General features: G+C 39.9%; 1 protein-coding gene across 2 annotated transcripts; it reads left to right on the top strand.

Annotated features, from left to right (window-relative positions):
* The first annotated feature begins 3,753 nt into the window (after nt 1-3,753).
* pik3c3 (phosphatidylinositol 3-kinase, catalytic subunit type 3) lies at nt 3,754-20,712 on the top strand. 2 transcript variants are annotated; one of them, XM_041779996.1, is made up of 26 exons: nt 3,754-4,130; nt 7,376-7,564; nt 7,806-7,949; nt 8,066-8,195; nt 8,764-8,790; nt 11,495-11,581; nt 11,997-12,092; nt 12,198-12,269; nt 12,379-12,483; nt 13,040-13,132; nt 13,237-13,422; nt 14,075-14,205; nt 14,516-14,597; nt 14,690-14,757; nt 14,840-14,945; nt 15,549-15,665; nt 15,783-15,914; nt 16,027-16,155; nt 16,381-16,450; nt 16,598-16,662; nt 16,850-16,934; nt 17,017-17,091; nt 17,175-17,343; nt 18,434-18,524; nt 18,617-18,742; nt 20,393-20,712. In XM_041779996.1, the coding sequence occupies exons 1-26, from the start codon at nt 4,066-4,068 to the stop codon at nt 20,405-20,407; spliced, it is 2,655 nt and encodes an 884-aa protein (XP_041635930.1). In that variant the 5' UTR covers nt 3,754-4,065; the 3' UTR covers nt 20,408-20,712. The 2 variants fall into 2 exon arrangements, with proteins under 2 accessions (XP_041635930.1, XP_041635931.1); XM_041779997.1 differs by lacking the exon at nt 8,764-8,790.
* The last annotated feature ends 2,609 nt before the right edge of the window (nt 20,713-23,321 follow it).

Raw genomic sequence — 23,321 nt, 5'->3', positions numbered from 1 at the left:
CTTTTGCTGCTTTATTTATACATCCTGAGGCTTCACAGCGGCGGTGTGGAGGTGGGGTCAGTGCTGTCATGTGGCCCACAGGCCGGGGGACTGCACAAAGGTGCAGTCCACTGGGAAACGAGGAGGTGGTGGAGTCTTTGTATCTTGGCGCAGATTTGGCACTCTGGAGATGGGCTTGCTGTGCTTCAGTGGGCATGAACCTCTGAAGAGATAGAAACAATGACACATCCATGCAGTGACTAATCGAGGTGAGATGGAGGGCAGAGAAGGAGTGAAGGGATGGAATTATCAAACATGATTCATCACCGTTCAACCTCTCATTTTGTTACTTTGCCCTGGTCTTCATCCAGAAACTGAAGATTTCAGTGAAACACGTGTAAAACATACAACGTATCACTGATCTATGACAGGATGAGTCATTACATACATGCACTAAAAAAGTTAGTGAAGAAACATATGATTTATAAATGATCTCATACAAAGAGCTGAGAGCCCATGAATGGTTTGACGAGTACTATCAAAGAGATTTCTACAATTGTTTTTTCATTTCCGTTTATGTTGCAGGAAGGCATTTTTTAATTTAATCACTTTAAGATGACATGCTGTTGAAATTAGTGATGGTTCAAAGTTGTTATTCACACTATTTTGAGGAAAAACTTGAAAAAGTAGCTGGCTGTAATGAAGCAAATAGTCAGCTGTTTTGCTGACAGCTGTCACTGGAGTTTGAAGATTTCAAAGGAAACCCCTCCTTACTGTGAAAAGTCCAGAATTCAAGTTGATTTCTTTTTAAATTATTAAATAAATAAATGGATAAACATGTTCCCCTTTTAAATGGGCTGAGGATTCATCATGGCCCGAAGTGCCACAACCCGGGGCTGCCAGAATCAAGCTTGACACATGTCAACACATGTAGGCCACTTGGTAGTCAAGGCAAAGCTCGATGGCATCTTGTATGCCCAGGCTTTTTTTATGCAAATTGAGACAGACACATGGACAGGCCGCCAGTTATAGTAGTAAGATGTTAATGTATCGCTCAACTTCAACTGCTATAATCATCATTGTAGCTGCATTCTAGCATAATTACCTTCCTCCCCAGTGTGTCATAGCTATAGCTGTTAATGTAAATATTAGAATAATTGGTCTATAATCATACTTTGTTGTTGCTACTACTGCTACACCAACTGGCACTACTATCAGCTGTATCAACTGCGAGTCGCTCTCACTTCTCACCAGATCACAACACCTCCCCTAAAGAAAAATGTCAGAAATATGAAATGTGACCTGACAGTGCAGCAAAGCATCACTGGGCCAACAAAACATGAGCTCATGTTCTTCCACTAGTTTGTTATCTTCAGTCTGAGGTATCAGATCATAGGAAAAATCCTCTCAACCCATCACAGGAGGCCCCAGAGCCACATAATGTGCTGTTTTATGTGCATTTTCTCCTTTACCCACCACAGTAGTCACATCAGTAATAGGTCCCACTCGTCAGACATGGTGCTACTTTAGTTATTTATATAACTTACAGCTGTCTCTCTCAAGCTTTTGTTTAATTTAATGAAGACTTGTATTTCAAGCACTCTGACATTATTGAGGGTGTTATTCAGGTGATTATACTCTATCTAATCCTATCCTTCCATTAGTTCTAAGCCTGTTTTACTCTGTCCTCTTCACAGTGTTGACCTGATTTCACACCCTGATTTGGCAGCCCACTGTCGTCATCGTTGACGAACAGGGCGGCTCTCATCATAACAGAAGATGAGGATTTTCCTGTCACGCCTGCTGCCCTTCACGGATGTGCAGTTAATTGGTGACAAGCGCTCTTTAAATTGGGAGAACTTTCTTTTCAAAGGTTCACTGGGCTGTCATCATGTTTGGTATCTTGAATACTGTAATGCATAACTTCCATCTTCCACATAGGTGAACTGTGCACAACAGGCTTTTAAATTCACACCTTAAAGCTGTTGTCCTTTGATATGATTAATTTAGATATTTCAGAAATTAAAAACAGTTTTATTCTCAAGGAGACTTCACAGAAAATAAACTTGCCTAAGTTCTTTGGTGCAAAATTTACACTGTTAAAAAGAAACAAGTGCAGAAGTCAAATAAATAAAATAAAGATTAAAAAACACTGAATTAAACCCAATTTTGGATAAACATTTAAAGGACTTTTGTGAATAAAGAAAATCTGACATAAAACCTCCACGTTTGTGTAGGTCCTCATTTATCCAGATCATTGAAATCTAAAACCTGATCCAAAAAAGGCCCCTGGTTTGAGTTTCACACCTCAGTTCAATTCATTATCCTTTTTGCATCAAATATCAAACCAAAACTATTCCAAAATGTGACATTTTGACATAGATTGGCACAATTATAATAATAAATCACCATGGAAAATCTGGGTTTGACAAATTTTTGTCATGTTTTTATTAACTGAGTAGTTTGGCTCATACCCTGTTTGTTAGCATTGAGGAAGTGTTTTCTGACCTATTCTGCAACCAAACAGCTGGGGGAGCTCTAATTCTTTTGGTTTCATTCCCAGAAAGCTTATGCCCGTCCATCTTAATAAGTTTGTGGTTCATTGAATTGAGCAGCATATATCCATGCATTGCATTCACGACTGATCTGGCTGACTCTCATAGTTATGGTTATTTTAACCATATTTTTAAATAAATTAACTTCCTTTGAATTTTGTTTGTTGTATGACTCCCTTCTTTGTCACTTATTCTGAGCCAGTTTGTGACAAATGGGGGCTCGTCCGGGATATACTTTTTCAGTCACAAAGAAAGTCATGATAATTCAAGTTTTATAACCATAACAACTCCTCAAAGGGGCTTGAAAGCGATATAAGAAAAGTGATCTTGACAACTTTTGTCACAAGTCACCAAAACAGTTTTTAATTTTGCTAGCTAGCTATGCCATCATGATCCTTGTGCATCTTCTTAAGAGTCAGTCTAGTTAGTGTGCATTTTACAGTTATGCCCACAGTATCCCTGCTTGTGTGGGTTTTTTTTCTATTATTTTAAACTTCATATCAAATACTCAGTGATATTTTCATGACTGAAATTTGGCCAGGATGTTGATAACACAGTCTTCTGTTATATTACATTAACTCACACTGAACCTAGGCTATCTCTCCTGTTTATTTATCAGTATACCTGAATGGGTCCTCCTTTGCACTTTTATACATTTTTTATATGATTATATTGTATTTTATATTTCTATTCTGCTACTATATTTTTCCATAATAATCTATTTACGTTTCTAACCTTTTAAAATTTTTTAGCATTTTATTTTGTCTTTAGCCCCTAAATTTGTTTATTATTAACCTCTAAATATTTTTTACCTGCCTTCAACGATTTTCATTCTTCTCATGTTATTTGTCTCTGCGCCAAATTCCAAGTAAAACTCCTTGTATGTGGAAATGTACCTGGCAATAAAACTCAATTCTGATTCTGATTCTAACCTACTTAAAATACTCATTTATATTGTTCTCGTGGACTTTGAATCCAAATTTACAAAGTTAAAAAGGGCAAAATTACAACAAATACTGTACGTCAATATGAGAATCTGAACTATACTTCATCATTACACTCGTGAACACTGTCCCTTTAAAAAGTGGACCCCGCCTCTTCTTTACTTCCTCTTTGGTCTTACCAGGCTCAACAAATCGTTACTGGATAAAGTGAGTGAACGCCAAGCAACGGGTACCCTCCCTTATCGGCAATCGGCTACTTTTGCCTGTCTGTACATTTCGGTTGATGCTGTGTTGTTGTGTAGCTATCAAAAACATCAAATCATGCCCGGTGAGACAGCCGTTAAAATAATGTCCTTGCCGTGAACACAGGGACTCAAACGGATCCATTTAAACGTGTGGACAGACTAATCACTTATCTCTCTGTGAGACTAGTATTTTATTTTACACGGGCTTCTGAGAAGTATTGTTGTGCTGAGCCGAGGCCTTGTCGCAGACCTGACCACTCGCAAAGTCTCAAATAACCGTCCGGGATTTCATGTTGAAGTCGTCAGGCTTTTGGTTAAATTTTAGTGTTTCCCCGTCGGAAGATGGACACTGATAAATTCAACTATGTCTACAGCTGTGATTTGGACATCAACGTTCAACTTAAGATGTAAGTTTTGTACTTAATGCTTCGCTTTTGGTCAAGCGGTGTAACTAATCTATCTTGTGACTTGACAGGATGCTCGGTATGTTTGCTATGTATATGGGCGCGAGCCTGTGAGTGGATGTGCTTATGGTTTTCTGACTTTAAGTCTTTCATTTTAAAATGCTTAACTCTTAATATGGCACTTTAATCCTGATGTAGTGAGTACAGTAATACAAATACATAATGGTGTCGTTTGAAACCAGTAAAGGAAGCCCTTGTGACCCTTATTTTTTAACACCCTGATACAAAGCCAGTGGAGAGAAAATATATATCGACACTACGGCAACTAAAAACGATATATTTGGCATCAAATTTGGAGTAAATTAATGGGTTTACTTAACTTAAGAAATACTTTACATCAGGAGTAGAAAAACTTTATCGAACAATTCTCAGTTATAGCACTAGTCAAACCAAATTATTCATTTATCCTGCTTTACCTACTCGTTGTTTCTACTAAGTAATCCTCCATGTGAATGCAATGAGCATTGTAAATAATAAACTCACTTATTATTTAATAAGGAATAATTTCTGTTGCAGCCTGATGCTACAGTCGTTTAAATGAATATTTTCTCTCCTCAATAAACACTTAGTACCTCATAATGACAAAGGGAAAAAATAATTGTTTTTTGCATTTGTATTAAAAGGAAAGAGCTGTAATATTGCATTGCCACAAGTATTCAGACGCTTTTCAACAACTCCTCCCATTTCTCTTGAGCTTTGCTTTCTACACCTTGATTGGAGTCCACCTGTGGTAAGTTAAATTGATTAGAAAGGCACATGCTTCTTTGTATAAGGCCTCACAGCTGACAATTCATTCAATATCAGAGCGAAAATCAAGCCATGAGGTCAAAGGGACTGCCTGCAGAGTTCAGAGACGGGATTATTGCAAGGTACAGATCTAGGAAAGGCTACAAAAAATCTACTGCAGTGAAGGTTCCCAAGAGCACAGTGCTCGCCACTATTCACAAATGGAAGAAGTTTGGCACAACCAGGACTTTTGTAAGAGCTGGTCACCCTGCCAAACTGAGCAATCAGCCAGAAAGAACCTTAGTAGAGAGGTGATGGTCACTCTGACTGAGCTCTAGAGATCCTGTGTGGAGGTGGGACAAAGGTCCAGAAGGACAACCATCACTGCAGCCCTCCACTGATCTGGGTTTTATGGTAGAGTGGCTAGACAGAAGCCTCTCCTTGGTGTAAAACACATGAAAGCCAGCTTGAAGTTTGCAAAAAAAAAGCACCTGAAGGACACTCAGACTGAGAGAAACAAGATTCTCTAGTTTGATGAACTGCCTAATACATCCCAGCATGGAGAATGGTGGTGGCAGCATCATGCTGTGGGGGTGTTTTTCAGCAGCAGGGACTGGTAGACTGGTCAGGGTTGAGGGGAAGCTGAATGGAGTGAAGTACAGGGATATCCTCAACCCTTTCTGCAGCACCCTTACCTCACACTGGACCAAAGGTTCAGCATTTTTTCTCTTTAATAAATTTGCGAAAATCTCTATAATTGTTTTCACTTTGTCGTGATGGGGTACTGAGTGTAGATGAATGAGAGAAAAACTGGATTTAAATGACTGTAGCATCAGGCTGTAACATAACAAAATTGACAAAAGTGAAGGGGGTCTGAATACTACTGTACAGGCAATGATTCTGTGCCATTATCACCATATTTATTTGGTCAGAGAATGCTCATAACTTAAATAACACTTTAAAAGACCATATACCATATTGTTGTACATTTTTGTGCACATCATTAGTTGCAGACTCTGCTTCATGTGCTTGAACCGTGCTAAGAGTATTATGACCTGTATTATACAGTAACCTCCCTTATTTTAGTGTCATAATCAAGAAATATACATCATCAATGTATCTGTAACAGGTACATTACAAGTTTACCTGTTTTCTGCATGCTTATTTGAGCAAAAATGGTTAGGACTTGTACAAAGCACAAACTTCATTATTAAATTGGAATAGAGGTCAAAGAAATACATCAGAAAACAGCCAAAATCAACCCCTAATAAATGATTAGTGTTCTGTTTCCATAAAAATAAGCAAAAGTATTTTTTCAAAATAAAAACACTGAAAAATATTGTTTCAGATATGATTGATTTATTGATTTATATATTTGTCATGCACACAGCGCGCCATACACTCATGGCTTTGTGAGACACCAGACATACCGCTGCAGTGTTCAAACAATTCAGTTTATTGCAAGCCATGACAAAGCTGCATTTTCCTTTTACAGCTCAGTTTTGAATTACATACTTTGCCTTCTCTCTCAGGCTTTGCATTAAATCTGCTACAAAAGGTTCCTTTTTTTCCATATTACCTTAGTTTACATAATCATGGAACCAGAAAAAAAATCAACACTAATGACACACATTTTCTAAAAAGGACGTCCATTATGTCATCAGAAGTGGGGTGTTAAAAATGAAAATAAAAGAAACTAGAAAAGCACTCGGAGAGCACAGACCTCCGCCATTAGCCCTATCTCCCAATAGTACAGAATCCTTCCAAAAATTCCTGGATCCAGACGGTGATCCAGATCACTCTCAAAACCTAATCAGTTCTTCCTTATGCCATTTCTGACATTTCCTGAAAATTTCATCAAAATCCGTCCATAACTTTTTGAGTTATGTTGCTAACAAACAAACAAACTAACTAACAAACGAACAAACCCACCGATCACATAACCTCCTTGGTGGAAGTAATTAAAGTTTTCCCATCACACAAACTGTATTTCTCTCCTTAGTATATATATATAATATCTGTCACAAAAATAGGGCTGTTAAGATTACTTGCCTTAATTATGATTAAATAAGATCCACTATTAGTGCTTTCATATTTTTAAATCACTCTTATTTACATGCTTTATTGCCCTTTTTTTAAATATAATTTGGTTAAGACACTGAGAATCTCCCTGCAGCCACAGTGATGAAGGCTTACCACTGCTTCTTTATGTTTAATTTCACTTAAAAAAAAAAAACCCTCACAGACAGCTCAGTGAACAAGTCAAAAGTCAGCTGCACCTCTTGTCATCAAGTTTAGAAAAGGAAATCAATGCTAAAGCCATTATTTAATAGTAGGGAGAAAAGGTATTAAAACCACTAGTGACTGTTACAGATGACTTCTATTTGCTAAGGACAAGTCTAACCAGTCTTGATGATATCAGCAAACACTTTGTTTACCTTGTCTCTGCTCTCCTCTTCCAGAGGCAGTTTAGAAGGAAAGCGGGAGCAGAAGAGCTACAAAGCCCTGCTGGAGGACCCCATGCTGCGCTTCTCTGGTCTGTACCAGGAGAACTGCTCGGACCTTTATGTTACCTGTCAGGTGTTTGCTGAAGGAAAACCGCTTGCTCTGCCTGTTCGCACTTCTTATAAAGCTTTCAGCACACGTTGGAAGTGAGTTATAAAATATTTCTATTGATTTTTGCGTGATGTGTCAGATGTTTCAAACAGATTTTATGTTTTTCTGTATTCCTGTTGGAGGAATTGGTCACAACACAAAGTATAATATCCTGGACAATACTGCACTGAGTTGATGACTAATTAAGAAAAAAGGAAAATGTAGTGGTTTGAACCTATTGTCATTTTTAACTCTCTTTGTTGTCTTCTCTCTGTCCTCTTCTGCTGTCCGCTGCAGCTGGAATGAGTGGCTGCGGCTGCCCGTCAAGTACCCAGACCTCCCTCAAAGTGCTCAGGTTGCTCTTACAGTGTGGGACATCTATGGACCCGGCAGAGCCGTCCCAGTCGGGGGAACTACTGTTACCTTGTTTGGCAAATATGGGTACATCCAAACTGGCAATATCACTTTTGCTAATCTTAGTTTTAGATGATCTTTAATATTAAAATTCTTGCAAGAGTCTGATATTTTTTATAACTCCCTATTCTGTTCTATTCTAGGATGTTCCGACAAGGCATGCATGACCTGAAGGTTTGGCCGGGTGTGGAGGGGGATGGAGCAGAGCCCACCACAACACCAGGACGCACCAGCAGCAGTCTGACAGAGGACCAGATGGGCAGACTGGCCAAGGTACAACACAGCAAGTGTTCAAGAGAGAGCAACAGCAAAAGAAAAGCACTTCTAATTAAAATCAGAGGTGTAGAAATGTGCAATGGTTGTGGAAATAAAGACACTGGAAGGGCTAATTTCTATAAAGATTTGATTTTTCTCCTGGTGTAGATGACACCTTTAAGTCCTTTAAATCACCAGCCTAGGAGTTCTGTGTAGTGATCAACAACATCAGAAAGTACTGAAGTAAAAAAACATCTATTTCTTATGACAGGTGTGTAGGAGAGGAATGACTCCTTCAAATTGTACAAGATAACTCCTACTGTGTTTGTAAATTTCACAGAAACATCAGCAACATTTTGTGTGATTTAGTTTTTGTGCAGTTGGCAATGTATTAATGCAATGTAGACTATATGCAGGAGTTTTTTTTTTTTGCTATTTGTGGGATTACAGTAAAACCTAACCCGGTATCATATATTGGGCTTAAAGAAGGTTGGACTTAGAGGATGGCGGGGAAAGATGGAGGGTAAACAAACAGCATTCTGTGCTAGAAACCCCCGATTCGTGTCTAAACCATCATCTGTTCCAGGGCCCTGACCTGGAGGTACTCAGTGATGTGAGTACATGTAGAGGAGTTAGTGTTCGCATTGCAGACTGTGTATCTGAACTGGATGTATGTGTGGAGAAGGCCTCGGTCCAAATGTATTTGTAGTTCAGCACATTTGCACCACCAACAATAATTTCCACAGAAGAACAATTCAGACTTGGCAGGGAAGTTTACTGTGGAGAGTGAAGTCTGGGGTTGTAACAAGTGTATGATAATATTAAGAAAGTATTTACTTAGTAATAATGTATTAATTATCAGGTAATTCCTCACAACATTGAGGCAATTCTCTGCTTATTAGATGGTATTCTACCCAACCCCCTAACCTTCATATTACTGTGGCAGTTCTCTGTAAGTAGGTCGTATTTTACTAAATAATTTCTAATAAATATGATGATAATTTTCTGTTTAAGTTGATTGAGAATTCTAAGGTGATTTCTTTATTTTGGCCCAGTAATTAAAGTGGGTCTTTCCTGAATAATTTTAAAGTAATTTATAGGTTTAGGGTGAGGGTTAGGGGGTTGGAATTAGGTAAGAGCTCAGTGTTGGAGATCGAGGGTTAGGGCTAGGGGTTAGGGTAAAGCATTGTTTCCCAACTTGGGGTGCGGGACCCCCTAGGGGGGACGCCAGAGATCTTTTGGGGGGGGGGTAATAAACATATATAAACCTATTTTCTTTGAGTTTTGCTTAAAAACAATTAAAATGTATGATTTTGACAGTAATCAATAACTTTTTGATTCATGTGGGTCTCATGCCAGGAAAAAAGGTTGGGAAAAGTACACCTATCACTAGAGCATTACACAATATTACAAGCATTACACAATATTACAAGGAATTACTTGATAATTGATACATTACTGCTAGGTAAATACTTCCTTATGAAATACAAAAATATAAAATTACTAAATGATTAGGACCCACTGAAATAAAGTGTTGCCCTTTCCTTAAGTTGTTGTAACTCAAGGTTGTAAAAATTCCCATGGTATACCAAGACACCAGTATGCCTCACTACACCCTTTTAGAAACACAGGGTTGAGATTATTACTTTTTTTTTTTAGTTAAAAACAACATTTTTGATTCATTTTGACTGTATTTATGATTAGCCTAGTATCTGATGATTGATGATCACAAACCATATATGCTTCTCTTTGTAATCTATGCTTAATTTTCCTCATTTAAATGAAATTCTGTCTCATTTTAGTCTCAAATTTGGCAGAAATTGTTTCACTATTCTGGCTGTAGTTACGACTGTAGCAACACTAATCAATTTTTGCCATTCATTTAAAGTATTGATCATGAAGGGTATATGCAACTACTGTGACAGGAAACCATCTGTGTTATTTGAGGCAATTAGACCAAAGAAATACATAGGGATGCACAATATTGGATATATGCTGACACCTGATATGCCGATATTTACAGATTCATTTTTAGCCGATACCGATATCAATACCGATATTTAAATATGTTTGTCGGACAAGAAATTTCAGTCCTTTTGGACACACTTTAAGGTTTGAGGATGACCAAGGAAACATACTTTTGTCCTTAAATACCCTTTAAAGTTTAAAGAATGAGGATAAATTAAGAAAAAGGCTTCAACTGACATAAGTCTTTTGGTTCACCCTAAAACTCCACTAATTTATTAGTATATATATGGACAAAATTTACAGTCGATATATGCCAAAATAATGCAAAGTATAAATATCGGCAGAAATTTTCATATATGCCGATAATTGCCTTTTTAAACTAATATCTGCTGATACCAGACCAATAATATTATGCATCCCTAGAAATACATGTTTACTAACAAAAATTCTACCTCCAAATTTTTTAATATATTGGATGGAAATCCCACCAGTAGGTGAAACGTAAAGGTGGAATCCAGGAAGTTTGGAGAAGGAGACGAGGGAGAAGCTGAGGGAGGAGGAAGGTTTGTCCAAATGGAGAATCTGTTTTGATCGTTGCTCAGTAAACTTTTAATAAACTTAGAAAATAAATTTCATAAGACCCCTGATCACTTTGTATTGTTCTTTTCTGGAAACCCATCTTTTTGTTTTGCATTTACAAATACATTTGGACGGAGGTTTTGGTGTGAACACTGTAAAGGTGAATGGCTGCGTCCTTGAAAGCAACACACGTTGGTTATTGAAGTTCTCTGCTTTTGCCATCTATGTATGTGTACTCTGTTAGTGTGTGCATGTTTTTTAGGCTTAATTTGACACAAAGTTGACGTTCTGTCACCTTACTGCAGCTTTTTGCAGGAACACTGAGAATTCTAGTAATTTTTTTCTTATTTCAAAAAGTGCTTTGTTGATGTCTATTTTTTTACTACATTGTTATCGATCCTGAGTGCAGTCGAATCAGTTCCATTTGAAGTTTGTTCTTGGCTGTTTCCAGTACATTTTTTGTTTTAAAGAGAGAGTACTAATTCTAACCTGCTGAGTTGTGGGCTTCCTGTTCATGGCCGAATGTCTGCTTACATTCCTGACACCCACACTGACCGGTGATGGGCCGTTTGGCTGGTGTGTGAGCAGAGACGCTGGACTGGCTGCTGCCACTGGATTTGTGCATGATTGGTCGAGCTGTTTGCACCTCAGCCACCCTGCTGTGTCCAGATCTGCCACAACACAACCTGAAACTGTATTTTTGCTTAACCTTTTTGTGTTTTTCTTTCATTTTTCTACCATTTTTCTCCCTCTCCTGTCTCTGTCTCCAGCTGACAAAAGCCCATCGACAGGGCCACATGGTAAAGGTCGACTGGCTGGACCGTCTGACCTTCAGAGAGATCGAGATGATCAACGAGGTGAGAAGGCTTGACTGGATTTAGTATGAAATCTGCCATATTTTGTCTGTTTGGAAAAATGTCTGCTGAGTGTGGGCTGGAAGTCTCGAGATCAAGATGGAATACTCTCCCCAAAGATGGCTGAGAATACCTGAGCCAAGGTCCTGTGGGACTTCCGGATTAAAACGCACAAACTGGTGACAGATGCAAATAGTCATTGGGTTTTATAGCCTTTCAGAATAAGATTTATAAGATTTCCATTTCACATTTATCTGCTGGTGGAGACCAAAAACAGAGCTTCAAATAGAGTGAATATTTAATCTACATTCATTCTGCAGATGCAGTCACAATGAAAATTGTTGTCATTGCTTGTTTCATGTTTGCCAACAAGCTAATCATGCCGAATCTAAAGGTTTTTTCCTGTTGGTCTCTGTAGAGTGAGAAACGCAGCTCAAACTTCATGTACCTCATGGTGGAGTTTCCCAGAGTGAAAACAAATGATAAAGAGTACAGCATCGTCTATTATGAAAAGGTATTTACTCTTTCATAAGCACATCATGAGGTGCATTTTGCATGTATCATGAAACTGCAAATATTGTCAGCTGATGACTGAATACTTTTCTTCATTTACAATCAGGATGGAGATGACGCCTCACCTGTCCTCACCAGCTGTGACATCGTCAAAGTTCCTGATCCACAAATGGGGATGGTGAGAGGACACACAAGCATAGAAACACCTAAAAAAATGTATAATGTGAATTTCAGGCAGGCGAGTGTTTAAGTTTAAAGTGTAATTCTTTTGTGTGGTCTTTTTGCAGGAGAATCTGGTTGAGAGTAAGCATCACAAACTGGCTCGTAGCCTCCGCAGCGGACCGTCTGATCACGACCTGAAGCCAAACGCGGCCACACGAGACCAGCTTAATGTAAGTAACCAGCAGAAATTCTTTTACAGGAAAACATGCAGAAAAGTCAGTTAACTGTATGCAATCAAAGAGTTAAACGAAAATGAACAGAAATGTGTTTTGGTGAAATGAAGAAAAACTTTGCAGAGGTGTTCAGAAACCAAAGTTAGGTGGCTAAAATTAAAAATCACAGTCAAGAGTTAGCAAATAAACATCAAACCCCAAAGAGAGCAACTCAGTGTTGTAAATTCATTTGATGTTTTATGCAGTGAGCACCAGTCCTCTTGGCCAGAAAGTCCTGTTGATCTTGACTCTGTCTCCATGCCTAAATACCCTGGTTGCTGCTACGTGATTAACTGATTAGATATTTGTATTTATGAGCTGTTGAACAGAGTAAAGTCAGACTTTATCTTCATTTCTAATATTTTAATAAACAAGATGAACAAATGAAACACATATTTTGGGTACCGCCCCTAAGCGGATAATCGACCCACATTTTCTTGTACCACTCTCATTTCATTTCGGCTTTTCTAGTTACTTTAAATTTGTGTTTATGCTTATGTCTGCTCATCAACAGATCATTGTGAGTTACCCTCCAACCAAGCAGCTGAGCTCTGAGGAGCAGGACCTGGTGTGGAAGTTCAGGTACTACCTCACCACACAGGAAAAGGTGGGTTTGATTGTCACAGCGCTACAAGAAAAACTACACTTCTTTCTACCTGATTTTTGGTCCACTATCTCACGCATGTCTTATCTCTTCCTCTTCCTCTGCAGGCTCTGACTAAGTTCCTCAAGTGTGTGAACTGGGATCTGCCTCAGGAGGCCAAACAGGCTCTGGAGCTGCTGGGGAAATGGAGGCCGATGGATGTGGAGGACTCTCTGGAGCTGCTGTCGTCCCAGTTCACCAACCCCACCGTCAGACGCTACGCCGTCGCACGGCTGCAGCAGGCCGATGATGAGGTACACGTGGGAGAACGTTAACATTTTAACATTTAAGCATGGATGGCGCTGATAGTTGAGTGGTTAAGGCACACACCATGTACACGGGCGGCCCAGGTTCGAATCTAGCCTGTGGCACCATTTCCTGCATGCCTCTCCCTGCTCTCTTCCCTGTTTCCGAGTCTATCCTCTGTCCTCCTCTATCTAATAAAGGCACAAAATGCCCCCTCCCCCCAAAAAAAACATTTAAGTTTGGATGAAAAGACTGATTAGATGTAAAAGACTTCCAGAAGTTCTTTTTTTAATTAACTTGAAGAAAAATGGAAACAATGCTTTACATTTTTTAACTAGAATGGCCGTCTGAGGCGGCAGGCCAATGCCTAAGCAGCGCCACCGAGGAACTCATGCTCCCATTGATTACTATGGTGTTCAAAATTCGAAGTCCGAGAAAAAATCATCATCACCAAAATCTAATTGATTCTTCCCTGTCACTATCCCAATATTCCCTGAAAGTTTGGTGAAGATCCGACTTTCCGTTCTCAAGTTATCTTGTACACATACAAACAAACAAAGATATGGAACCCTTTATATAACCCCCTGCCGATTTCATCGCCGTGGGTAATAATCTACAAAAACCTGAGCAACAGTCCAGCATTGATTCTGTTCTCTCCAGGACCTCCTGATGTATCTCCTCCAGCTGGTGCAGGCACTAAAGTACGAGAACTTCAGTGATATCCAGGGAGGCTTGGAGCCCGGCAGCAAGAGGGACAGCCAAGGGCTTTCAGATGACTCGGCATTGGACAGGTCAGTGTTTGGACCAGAAGATCTGACAGCTTCTCAGGCTTTGGATCATAAATGAATCAACACTACCGGCAGCTTTAACTCAAGCTCTCTTGTTGTCGTTGAAGTCTTGTTCTTGTGTTTTTTTTCACTGCTTGGGTCCAAATTTATCTAAAAATTCTTGTGGGTTGCAGAATTTGCTTATTTAACTTTAAACGCTGGCTGTTAGGAGCTCTTTCAGTGTTATGGTTTTACTGGCATCTGTCTGTACAGCTCCAGCCAAAATCTGGAAGCGGAGCACTGACTTAAACTCTTTTTTTTACCCTCTGTGCAGTTCTCAGATCTTGTCTGGCACATCTGGACCTTCAAATGTCTCTCAGAAAGGCAAAGAAGGAGCTGACAGTGAGAGCTTGGAGGTAAAAAATTGAAAATATATCTGAAAATGAAGCTATAGCAGGAGAACATTAAAACCACAGTGGCACTGATGTCTTCTTGTAACTTTTTGTAGCAAGACTTGTGCACTTTTCTCATCTCCCGCGCTTGCAAGAACTCCACACTTGCCAACTATTTATACTGGTGAGTAGTTGACTTTATAATGATAACCAGAGATGTATGTGCATTGATAAATGTGTAAATGAAGCCTTTGTGTTCTCTGCAGGTATGTGATAGTGGAGTGTGAGGATCAGGACACCCAGCTGAGAGATCCAAAGACCCATGAGATGTACCTGAACGTCATGAGGAGGTTCAGCCAGGCTTTACTCAAGGTCAGCACTCAGCACTGCAACAGCCACGGCAACAGGCCACTCTGCAGTGAAAGCTTGTCAGTTTACACCAGTGCAACTGGGAGAAATGTAACCTAAGCAATGATTCAATGTGTGAAAAAGTCATTGCCTCCCTTTTTAAATCATAAATTAACTGTGATTAACCATGTTTTTTGGAAAGCAGAGTTCAGTATCACTAGCCACACTCAGGCCCAATTACTTCCAGACCTGTTGAATCCAGAAATCCTTTAAATAGAACCCGTCAAAGTAAAGTAGGCTAAAAGGTCTCAAAAAGTAACACACCATGACGCCATCTAAAGAAATTCAAGAAAGGAAAGTAATCAACATCTAGCAGTCTTGAAAGGGTTCAAAAGTCACATCTAAGGCTTTGGGACTCCAGCCAACCACAGTGAGAGCCATTATCCACACATGGAGAAAACTTGATACAGCAAGGAACCTTTCCAGGAGTGGCCAGCCTATCAAAATTACTCCAAAAGTGCATCAACGACTCATCCAGGAGGTCCCAAAAGAACCCAGAACAACATAAAAATACCTGTAGGCTTCACTTGACTCAGTAACTCCATAAGCACACTGTCTTCTCTGCAGGGTGATAAGAGTGTGAGGGTGATGCGTTCGCTGTTAGCCGCCCAGCAGACGTTTGTAGACCGACTGGTGCAGCTGATGAAAGCCGTGCAGAGGGAGAGCGGGAATCGAAAGAAGAAGGTAACAGAATACCTGCATGTCCAAAACTAGATTTTTTTCATCTCAGACTTTTTTAATCATGTAGTACATGTTTTCTGTGTTTGATTGTGTAATTAATCCCTACCTGCCTGTGTGCAGACGGAGCGGCTGCAGTCTCTTCTCGCTGACAACGAGAAGGTGAATTTGTCGGAGATCGAGCCGATCCCTCTTCCTCTGGAGCCTCAGATCAGGATCAGAGGCATTGTACCGGAGACGGCCACTCTTTTTAAGGTACGGAAGAGTACCTATAACCCCTCACTTACAAACAAGCACCACTTTTGTATTACAAATTTTTGTGTGACACATTGTTAATGACCTTTTCTTCCTTGCATGTCTGTATCAGAGTGCACTGATGCCCGCCAAACTCATCTTCAAAGCTGAAGATGGAGCCATGTACCCGGTTATCTTTAAACATGGAGATGACCTGAGACAGGATCAGCTCATCCTTCAGATCATCTCTCTCATGGACAAAGTAAGAATACGACAACTAATGTACAGATCAGAGAGAGAGAAAGTTCATGAAAATTGTTGTCATGTAGCTCTTTGGTATGTAATAATATTTATTAAGGAATAGCAGCACAGGAAGTGAAGTTTTTTCTTTAGCTCTTTTAAAAATTTGCAGACAGTGGGCACTGAGATTGCCTTACTTGTTAAGTGAAGTATTTTAAACTCTTTTGTCCTGTTTTTGGATATCCAGCTGTTGAGGAAAGAGAATTTGGACCTGAAGTTGACACCTTACAAAGTATTAGCCACCAGCACCAAACACGGTAAGGAGACACACATGGCTGGTAGTAAACATGCTCCTTTAATAGCTAAATTGCACCAAACATGCTTAACCCTGATGACAGTTGACTTAAACAGTCTTTGAGATAAATCATCTTCCACTCTCTAAAAGGGGTTTTATTTGGTTTCAGGTTTTATGCAGTTCGTTCAGTCGGTTCCTGTTGCTGAAGTTCTGGCTACTGAAGGAAACATCCAGGTAATCTGTCTTTGAGCACCGGTAGCTAGTAGAGGCCATGTGGCTCTTTTCTCATGTGTCATTCCCATTCCCCCGTCTTCTTAGCTCTGCCCACTTTCTTATCAGAAATAAGGCATAAACCCCCCAAATTATTTCTAACTTGCAGACAATATGAACCGTCTTTTACTGGAATATTTTTTTCTTCTAGAGCTTCTTCAGGAAGCATGCACCAAGTGAAAAAGGACCATACGGCATCAGCTCTGAGGTGATGGACACCTATGTAAAGAGCTGTGGTGAGTTTTATTAGAAGAGTTAGTAAGGTTTATATACCATACAGTCATCAGCAGGTTAAATTCTGTTATTCCCCCCCTGCAGCTGGTTACTGTGTCATCACTTACATCTTGGGAGTAGGAGATCGTCACTTGGACAATCTGTTACTGACTAAGACCGGTGAGAAGACTGCTCTTTAAAGATAACAGCCAGTAAATATTCGAGTTTGAAGAATAGTTTGACATAATTATCTCCTCCTCTAGGAAAGCTCTTCCACATCGACTTCGGCTACATCCTCGGCCGAGACCCCAAACCGCTGCCTCCACCCATGAAGCTGAGCAAAGAGATGGTGGAGGGGATGGGGGGCATGCAGAGCGAGCAGTACCAGGAGTTCAGGAAGCAGTGTTACACTGCATTTCTCCACCTCAGGAGGTAAATGTTCAACACAAATTCACAGAAAATAAGATTTACAATATTAGCTTCTAAAATCTTTATCTGTCAAACAGTCAAGGCAAGAATTTAGTTTGTACCATCAAAGCTGTTGCCTATTTTACACCTTTCTCCTCCAGTTTCCATGAAAATGTAAATTCTTGCCTTTTTGCTTCTACTGTAATCAAACACCTTCATTAGATGATTAAAATAAACATTCAGTTTCTTGAAAAGCACATGAGAAAGGCAATAGGTACAGTAGTAAATCTCATTTTTCGTTGTTTTAAATTTTGTCTGTTATTAAAATGGTCCTTGTTTCTGAAAGCAGATATTTTTTAGAACTTTTTTAAAACTGATAAAGCAGCAGGAATTAGAACAGGTCGTGTATTGTGTGCTGTGCTGATCAGTCTGTGCTTTTTAGCTGATAATCATACTTTACTGACATGAATTGATGGACATTTTAGACTGGCTGCCATGTAACAGCTGTGCCACATCTCATGTGCCTGATATGTCCCACACCCTGAAAATCACATTGATATAATGTTGGCTAGCAGCATGTATCTCTCACCAAAAATGGAAAAGCAGAGCCATATTGAGATCGTTTTAGGATTTATCTACGGTTATATCGATAGATTATGTCACAGGCAAGATAAACACCATGGAGAAACTCACCTCATTTGTAGAGAATTGTTCATTTTTATTTTTTTCCCAGCTCAGTTATACAAGGAATCCATGTAGAAAGAATCACTTGTAAGGGGATTTAAAGAAGAAACATACAAAGGTAGACAAGGCTGTGACAGCAGGGAGATGCAACCAACACACAGCATGTCACAGGTGTTGTATCTTTATTTCTCCAGAAAATGTACCATGCTTTAGCACGGTACAAGGCACTCTCTTTAGACAACAAACTGGACTTTTGGTTTCTAACATGCTTGAGCACGATATAAAGCACTCTACCAAGCATACAAACTGGATTTTGGGGGTTAAACATGCTTGAGCACAGTACAGTCTGCCTTGTATGTACCTAGAGTTTCAAACTTCTGTAAACTACCAGAGTTATCGTAAAATATCATTCCTTCCTCTGTTTCTCCAGATACTCCAACCTGATCCTGAATTTATTCTCCCTCATGGTGGATGCCAACATTCCTGACATCGCTCTGGAGCCTGATAAGACAGTTAAAAAGGTACATTTAATGCTAGTAGTACAGGAAATATGTAAATTTTTTCTCAAGAAGTTTAGATGTCATGAGTTTATTTGTTCTCATTTTGTCTTCAGGTGCAGGATAAGTTCCGATTGGACCTGTCGGACGAGGAGGCAGTCCATTACATGCAGAGTCTGATTGATGAGAGTGTTGGTGCTCTGTTTGCTGCTGTAGTTGAGCAGATACACAAGTTTGCACAGGTATGTACACTCAAATTTACCCAGCACTTTAAAAGAAATGTATCTTTTATGTGATGTAGTATTTATGTGGTAGTATATTTATTACTCCTGTGTAACTGGTTGGATATTGTTGCCCTATTTACATGCATAGCTGCAGCAATTTCAACATATGTAAAAAAAAAGAAAAACCCCCCAAAAACAGCATAGAGAACGTAGGATGATTATCCTGTCTTTGTCTCTAATTCCTGGCTTTTTATGGGATTTTTTCCCCCATATTGGCCAAATGATAGACATAGAAATATTAATTTAAAGAGAGGGAACAACATTTTTTGTACATGGTCTTTTGTTGATTTATCAAATTTCCTGATTAAAAAGCTGTTTCCAAAGTTACACTATATTGCCAAAAGTATTTATTCACCCAAATCCATCCATCCAAATAATTGAAATCAGGTGTTCCAATCACTTCCATGACCACAGGTGTATAAAATCAAGCACCTAGGCATGCAGACAGTTTCTACAAACATTTGTGAAAGAATGGGTCGCTCTCAGGAGCTCAGTGAATTCCAGCCTGGTACTGTGATAGGATACCACCTGTGCAACAAGTCCAGTCGTGAAATTTCCTTGCTCCTAAATATTCCTAAATATAGCTATCAGCGGTATTATAACAAATTGGAAGCGATTGGGAAAGACAGCAACTCAGTCACAAAGTGGTAGGCCATGTAAAATGATGGAGCGGGGTCAGCGGATGCTGAGGTGCGTAGTGCGCAGAGGTCACCAACTTTCTACAGAGTCAATCGCTACAGACCTCCAAACCTCATGTGGCCTTCAGATTAGCTCAAGAACAGTGCGTTGAGAGCTTCATGAATGGGTTTCCATGGCCGAGCAGCTGCATCATCACCAAGTGCAATGCAAAGCGTTGGATGCAGTGGTGTAAAAAACACCGCCACTGAACTCTAGAGCAGTGGAGACGCGTTCTCTGGAGTGACGAAACACGCTTCTCCATCTGGCAATCTGATGGTCGAGTCTGGGTTTGGCGGTTGCCAGGAGAACAGTACTTGCCTGACTGCATTGTGCCAAGTGTAAAGTTTGGTGGAGGGGGGATTATGGTGTGGGGTTGTTTTTCAGGAGCTGGGCTTGGCCCCTTAGTTCAAGTGAAAAGAACTCTGAATGCTTCAGCATACCAAGAGAGTTTGGACAATTCCATGCTCCCAACTTTGTGGGAACAGTTTGGGGATGGCCCCTTCCTGTTCCAACATGACTGTGCACCAGTGCACAAAGCAAGGTCCATAAAGACATGGATGAGAGAGTTTGGTGTGGATGAACTTGACTGGCCTGCACAGAGTCCTGACCTCAACCCGATAAAACACCTTTGGGATGAATTAGAGCAGAGACTGAGAGCCAGGTCTTCTTGTCCAACATCAGTGTGTGACCTCACAAATGTACTTCTGGAAGAATGGTAAAAAATTCCCATAACTCCAAACACTCCTAAACCTTGTGGAAAGCCTTCCCAGAAGAGTTGAAGTTGCTATAGCTGCAAAGGGTGGACAGACATCATATTTAACCCTATGGATTAAGAATGAGATGTCACCTAAGTTTATATGCGAGTCAAGGCAGGTGAGCGAATACTTTTGGCAATATAGTGTATTTTCTAATACTCTTCTCCCTTTTCAGTATTGGCGCAGATGAGCAAAGATTGGACGGTCAAGATTGAACTGGATTGTTCTGCAGCTGGAACATACGATTGTGCATCTCTGACCCAACTGATGCCATGATTGTATACGAGAGAAGAAAGAAGGAAACCCAATGACACTGTTAAAGAGGCCAAGAATGCACTGCCAACCTTTACTGCAAGATGGTTAAACAAAGACATGGATGCCTTTGTTTGCTTATGTATATATAATGTATATTAATTATTGAATGAATGAATGAAATGTATGGCCAAATAAAAGACTGTTGATACAAATGAATGCATCAGCAGTTTGTGGTTTATATTTACTCGTGTATTGCTTTAGCAGTGTGTATTTTTCATCATTTTAGCCCAAAAGAGAGCAGCTATGCAGCGTTTATGGCGTGTAACATGTTTGTTAATTGAGCATTGCTTACCATCTGTGGACAGTCATATGGTCAACGCTGGGGGTGGAAACAAGTCAAACCCCCAGAGAGTCAGTGAGTCAAAGAGTGAGTGACTAAGCATTTCCCGCCAGAAACACAAAATAAGTCAGTCCATATGATTTATCACCAGGCTACAGGGCCTATAAGTATTCACCCCCTTGGGTGTCTTACCCTTTTAGTGATTTTTTTTTAACCAATCCGGATCCATATAATTTGGCTTTTTCTACAAAGTAATATCAGTTAAATAAATATGATGTTAAGTGGCTAAATAAATATTCACCCCTTTCAAGTCAGTATTTTGTAGATACTAAAGCTCTGTCAGGCTGCACAGGTAACAAGTGTACAGCCCTTTTCAAGTCCAGCCTCAAATTCTCTATTGGATTGAGGTCCTTGCTTTGACTCGGCCACCCCCGAACAATTACTTTGCTGTCTTTCAACCATTTCTGTGCAGCTTTCGGGTCAGCGTCGGGTCATTGTCTTGCTGGGAAATAATTATTCTCCCAAGTTGTAGTTCTCTTGCAGGCTGAATAAGATTGCCCTCCAGGATTTTACTGTTTTTCTGCATTCATTTTACCCTCTACCATCACAAGCCTTCCAGGGCAAGCTGCTGAGAAGTGTCCTCACAGCATGATGCTGCCACCACTGTGCTTCACAGTGGGGTTGGCGTGTTTGTGGTGATGTGCGGTGTTTGATGTCCGCCAAATTTAGCGCCTTGTCTGATGGCCATTAAGCGCCATTTTCGTCTCATCAGACCAAAGAACTTTCCTCCACTTGACCATGGAGTCTTCAGCATGCTTTTTGGCGAACACTAGTGGACATTCAGAAGAGTTTTCTTCAACAATGGCTTTCTCTTAAAGCCTTGTACAACTTAAGCAGTTGTATGAAGAGTCTCTCCCATCTCAGCTCCTGAAACTGGTAACTCCTTCAGAGTATTCATAGGTGTCTCGCTAGTCTCACATTTGAACTGAGATTTAGTTTGTGAGGACGGCCTGATCTCGGCAGATTTACACATGCCGTATTCTTTCCATTTCATGATGACGGATTTAACTGAACTCTGGGATGTTCAGAGCCTTGGGAATTTTATCTGTATCCCTCCCCTTACTTGTAATCGTCAATAACCTTTTGTCTGAGTTGCTTGGAGTGTTCTTTTGTCTTCATGGTGTAATGGTAGCAAGGAATATTGATCAACCAGAGACTGGATGTTCCAGACACAGGTGTCTTTATACTACAATCACTTGTGACACATTCACTGCACTCAGGTGGTCTTCATTTCACTAACTGTGAGACTACAAGCACCAACTGGCTGGACCTCTGTTTGATGAGGTTAGTCACTTTAAAGGGTTAATATTTATGCAATTCATTATTCTAAATTACATATTTTTGGTTAGCTGACATTAGTTTGTAGAAATCTGTTTTCACTTTGATATTAAAGAGGGTGTTTTTGTCAAAAAGCCAAATTTTATTGACCATGAATGATTAATAAAATCAATAAAAGGGAACAATATCCAAGGGGTGAATTCTTTTTTCTAGGTACTGTAGTAAAAGGTAAGTTTTAATCAGGAAGAATATGATCTAAACTGTTTATTATGGAAAAATAATAAGTGGCCTACACAAAAAGATAACAAAAGGAAATAGATGTAAAAAAATGTTGACTACAGCCTAAAATTTGCACACAACCATAGAATTATTCCTGCAAATAGAACAGAATAAACTAAAAACAGTCGGACATGCACCACTTCTGACTGCTGTGTAAACAGGTGCAAATACAAGTAAGCCAGCCCTTCATACATTAATCATATCCCTACAACAAAACAGCCTGTGCTTATAATGAACCCTTGTGCTCAGAGCTCTGGGTGAACCCCCCGGTCTCTGTTGACTCTGGAAAAGGTAGAAGGGGAAACAAACAATGCTGGATGGCCAAATCCCCAAGGCGCCCCCAATAGTGCGGAAAGAATGCAACACCAGCAAAACAGAGGGCAGGAAACCGAGATGTCAAGATGTTCCTTGTTTTCATGCAGGAGGCAGAATGAGGAGTCAGTCACGGCTAAGGGGCAACTGTGAGTCAGAAACTTTTTGGAGCTCTGAATGATATAAAAAAAAACTCTGTTGTCACTTTTTAGGGGGTAAAAGCAGCATGAACGTTGGTTTTCTTAGTTCTTGTTTATGAAGTTCATGGTTTTAGAGAGTCATTGGACCTCAGCGCTGAGGAGGCAGAGAGGGAAGAAGTGCTACCACATATCTCTGAATCATTGGTACAGCTCCTTTTGGACTTGTTGCATAAACTATTTGTGCTTCATTGGTGATGCTCATACACCATCAATTCTCTGACCCTCTTCATGCAGCACTCTGACTCATATTGGACAAGCAGGCAGAGCCAGAGGAATGTGCTTATATGTTTTAAAATTTGGAACCACATTTCTATCACTTGAAAACTCCAGGGATTCAAATTGGAGTCAGGACCTTTGTGGCACATCATCTTTTTCTAGGT

The sequence above is a fragment of the Cheilinus undulatus genome, linkage group 22, assembly GCF_018320785.1.
Source record: "Cheilinus undulatus linkage group 22, ASM1832078v1, whole genome shotgun sequence".
NCBI classification, from domain to species: domain Eukaryota; kingdom Metazoa; phylum Chordata; class Actinopteri; order Labriformes; family Labridae; genus Cheilinus; species Cheilinus undulatus.
The sequence above is the reverse complement of the archived record's forward strand: the minus strand, read 5'-3'. Positions and strand labels throughout refer to the sequence as shown.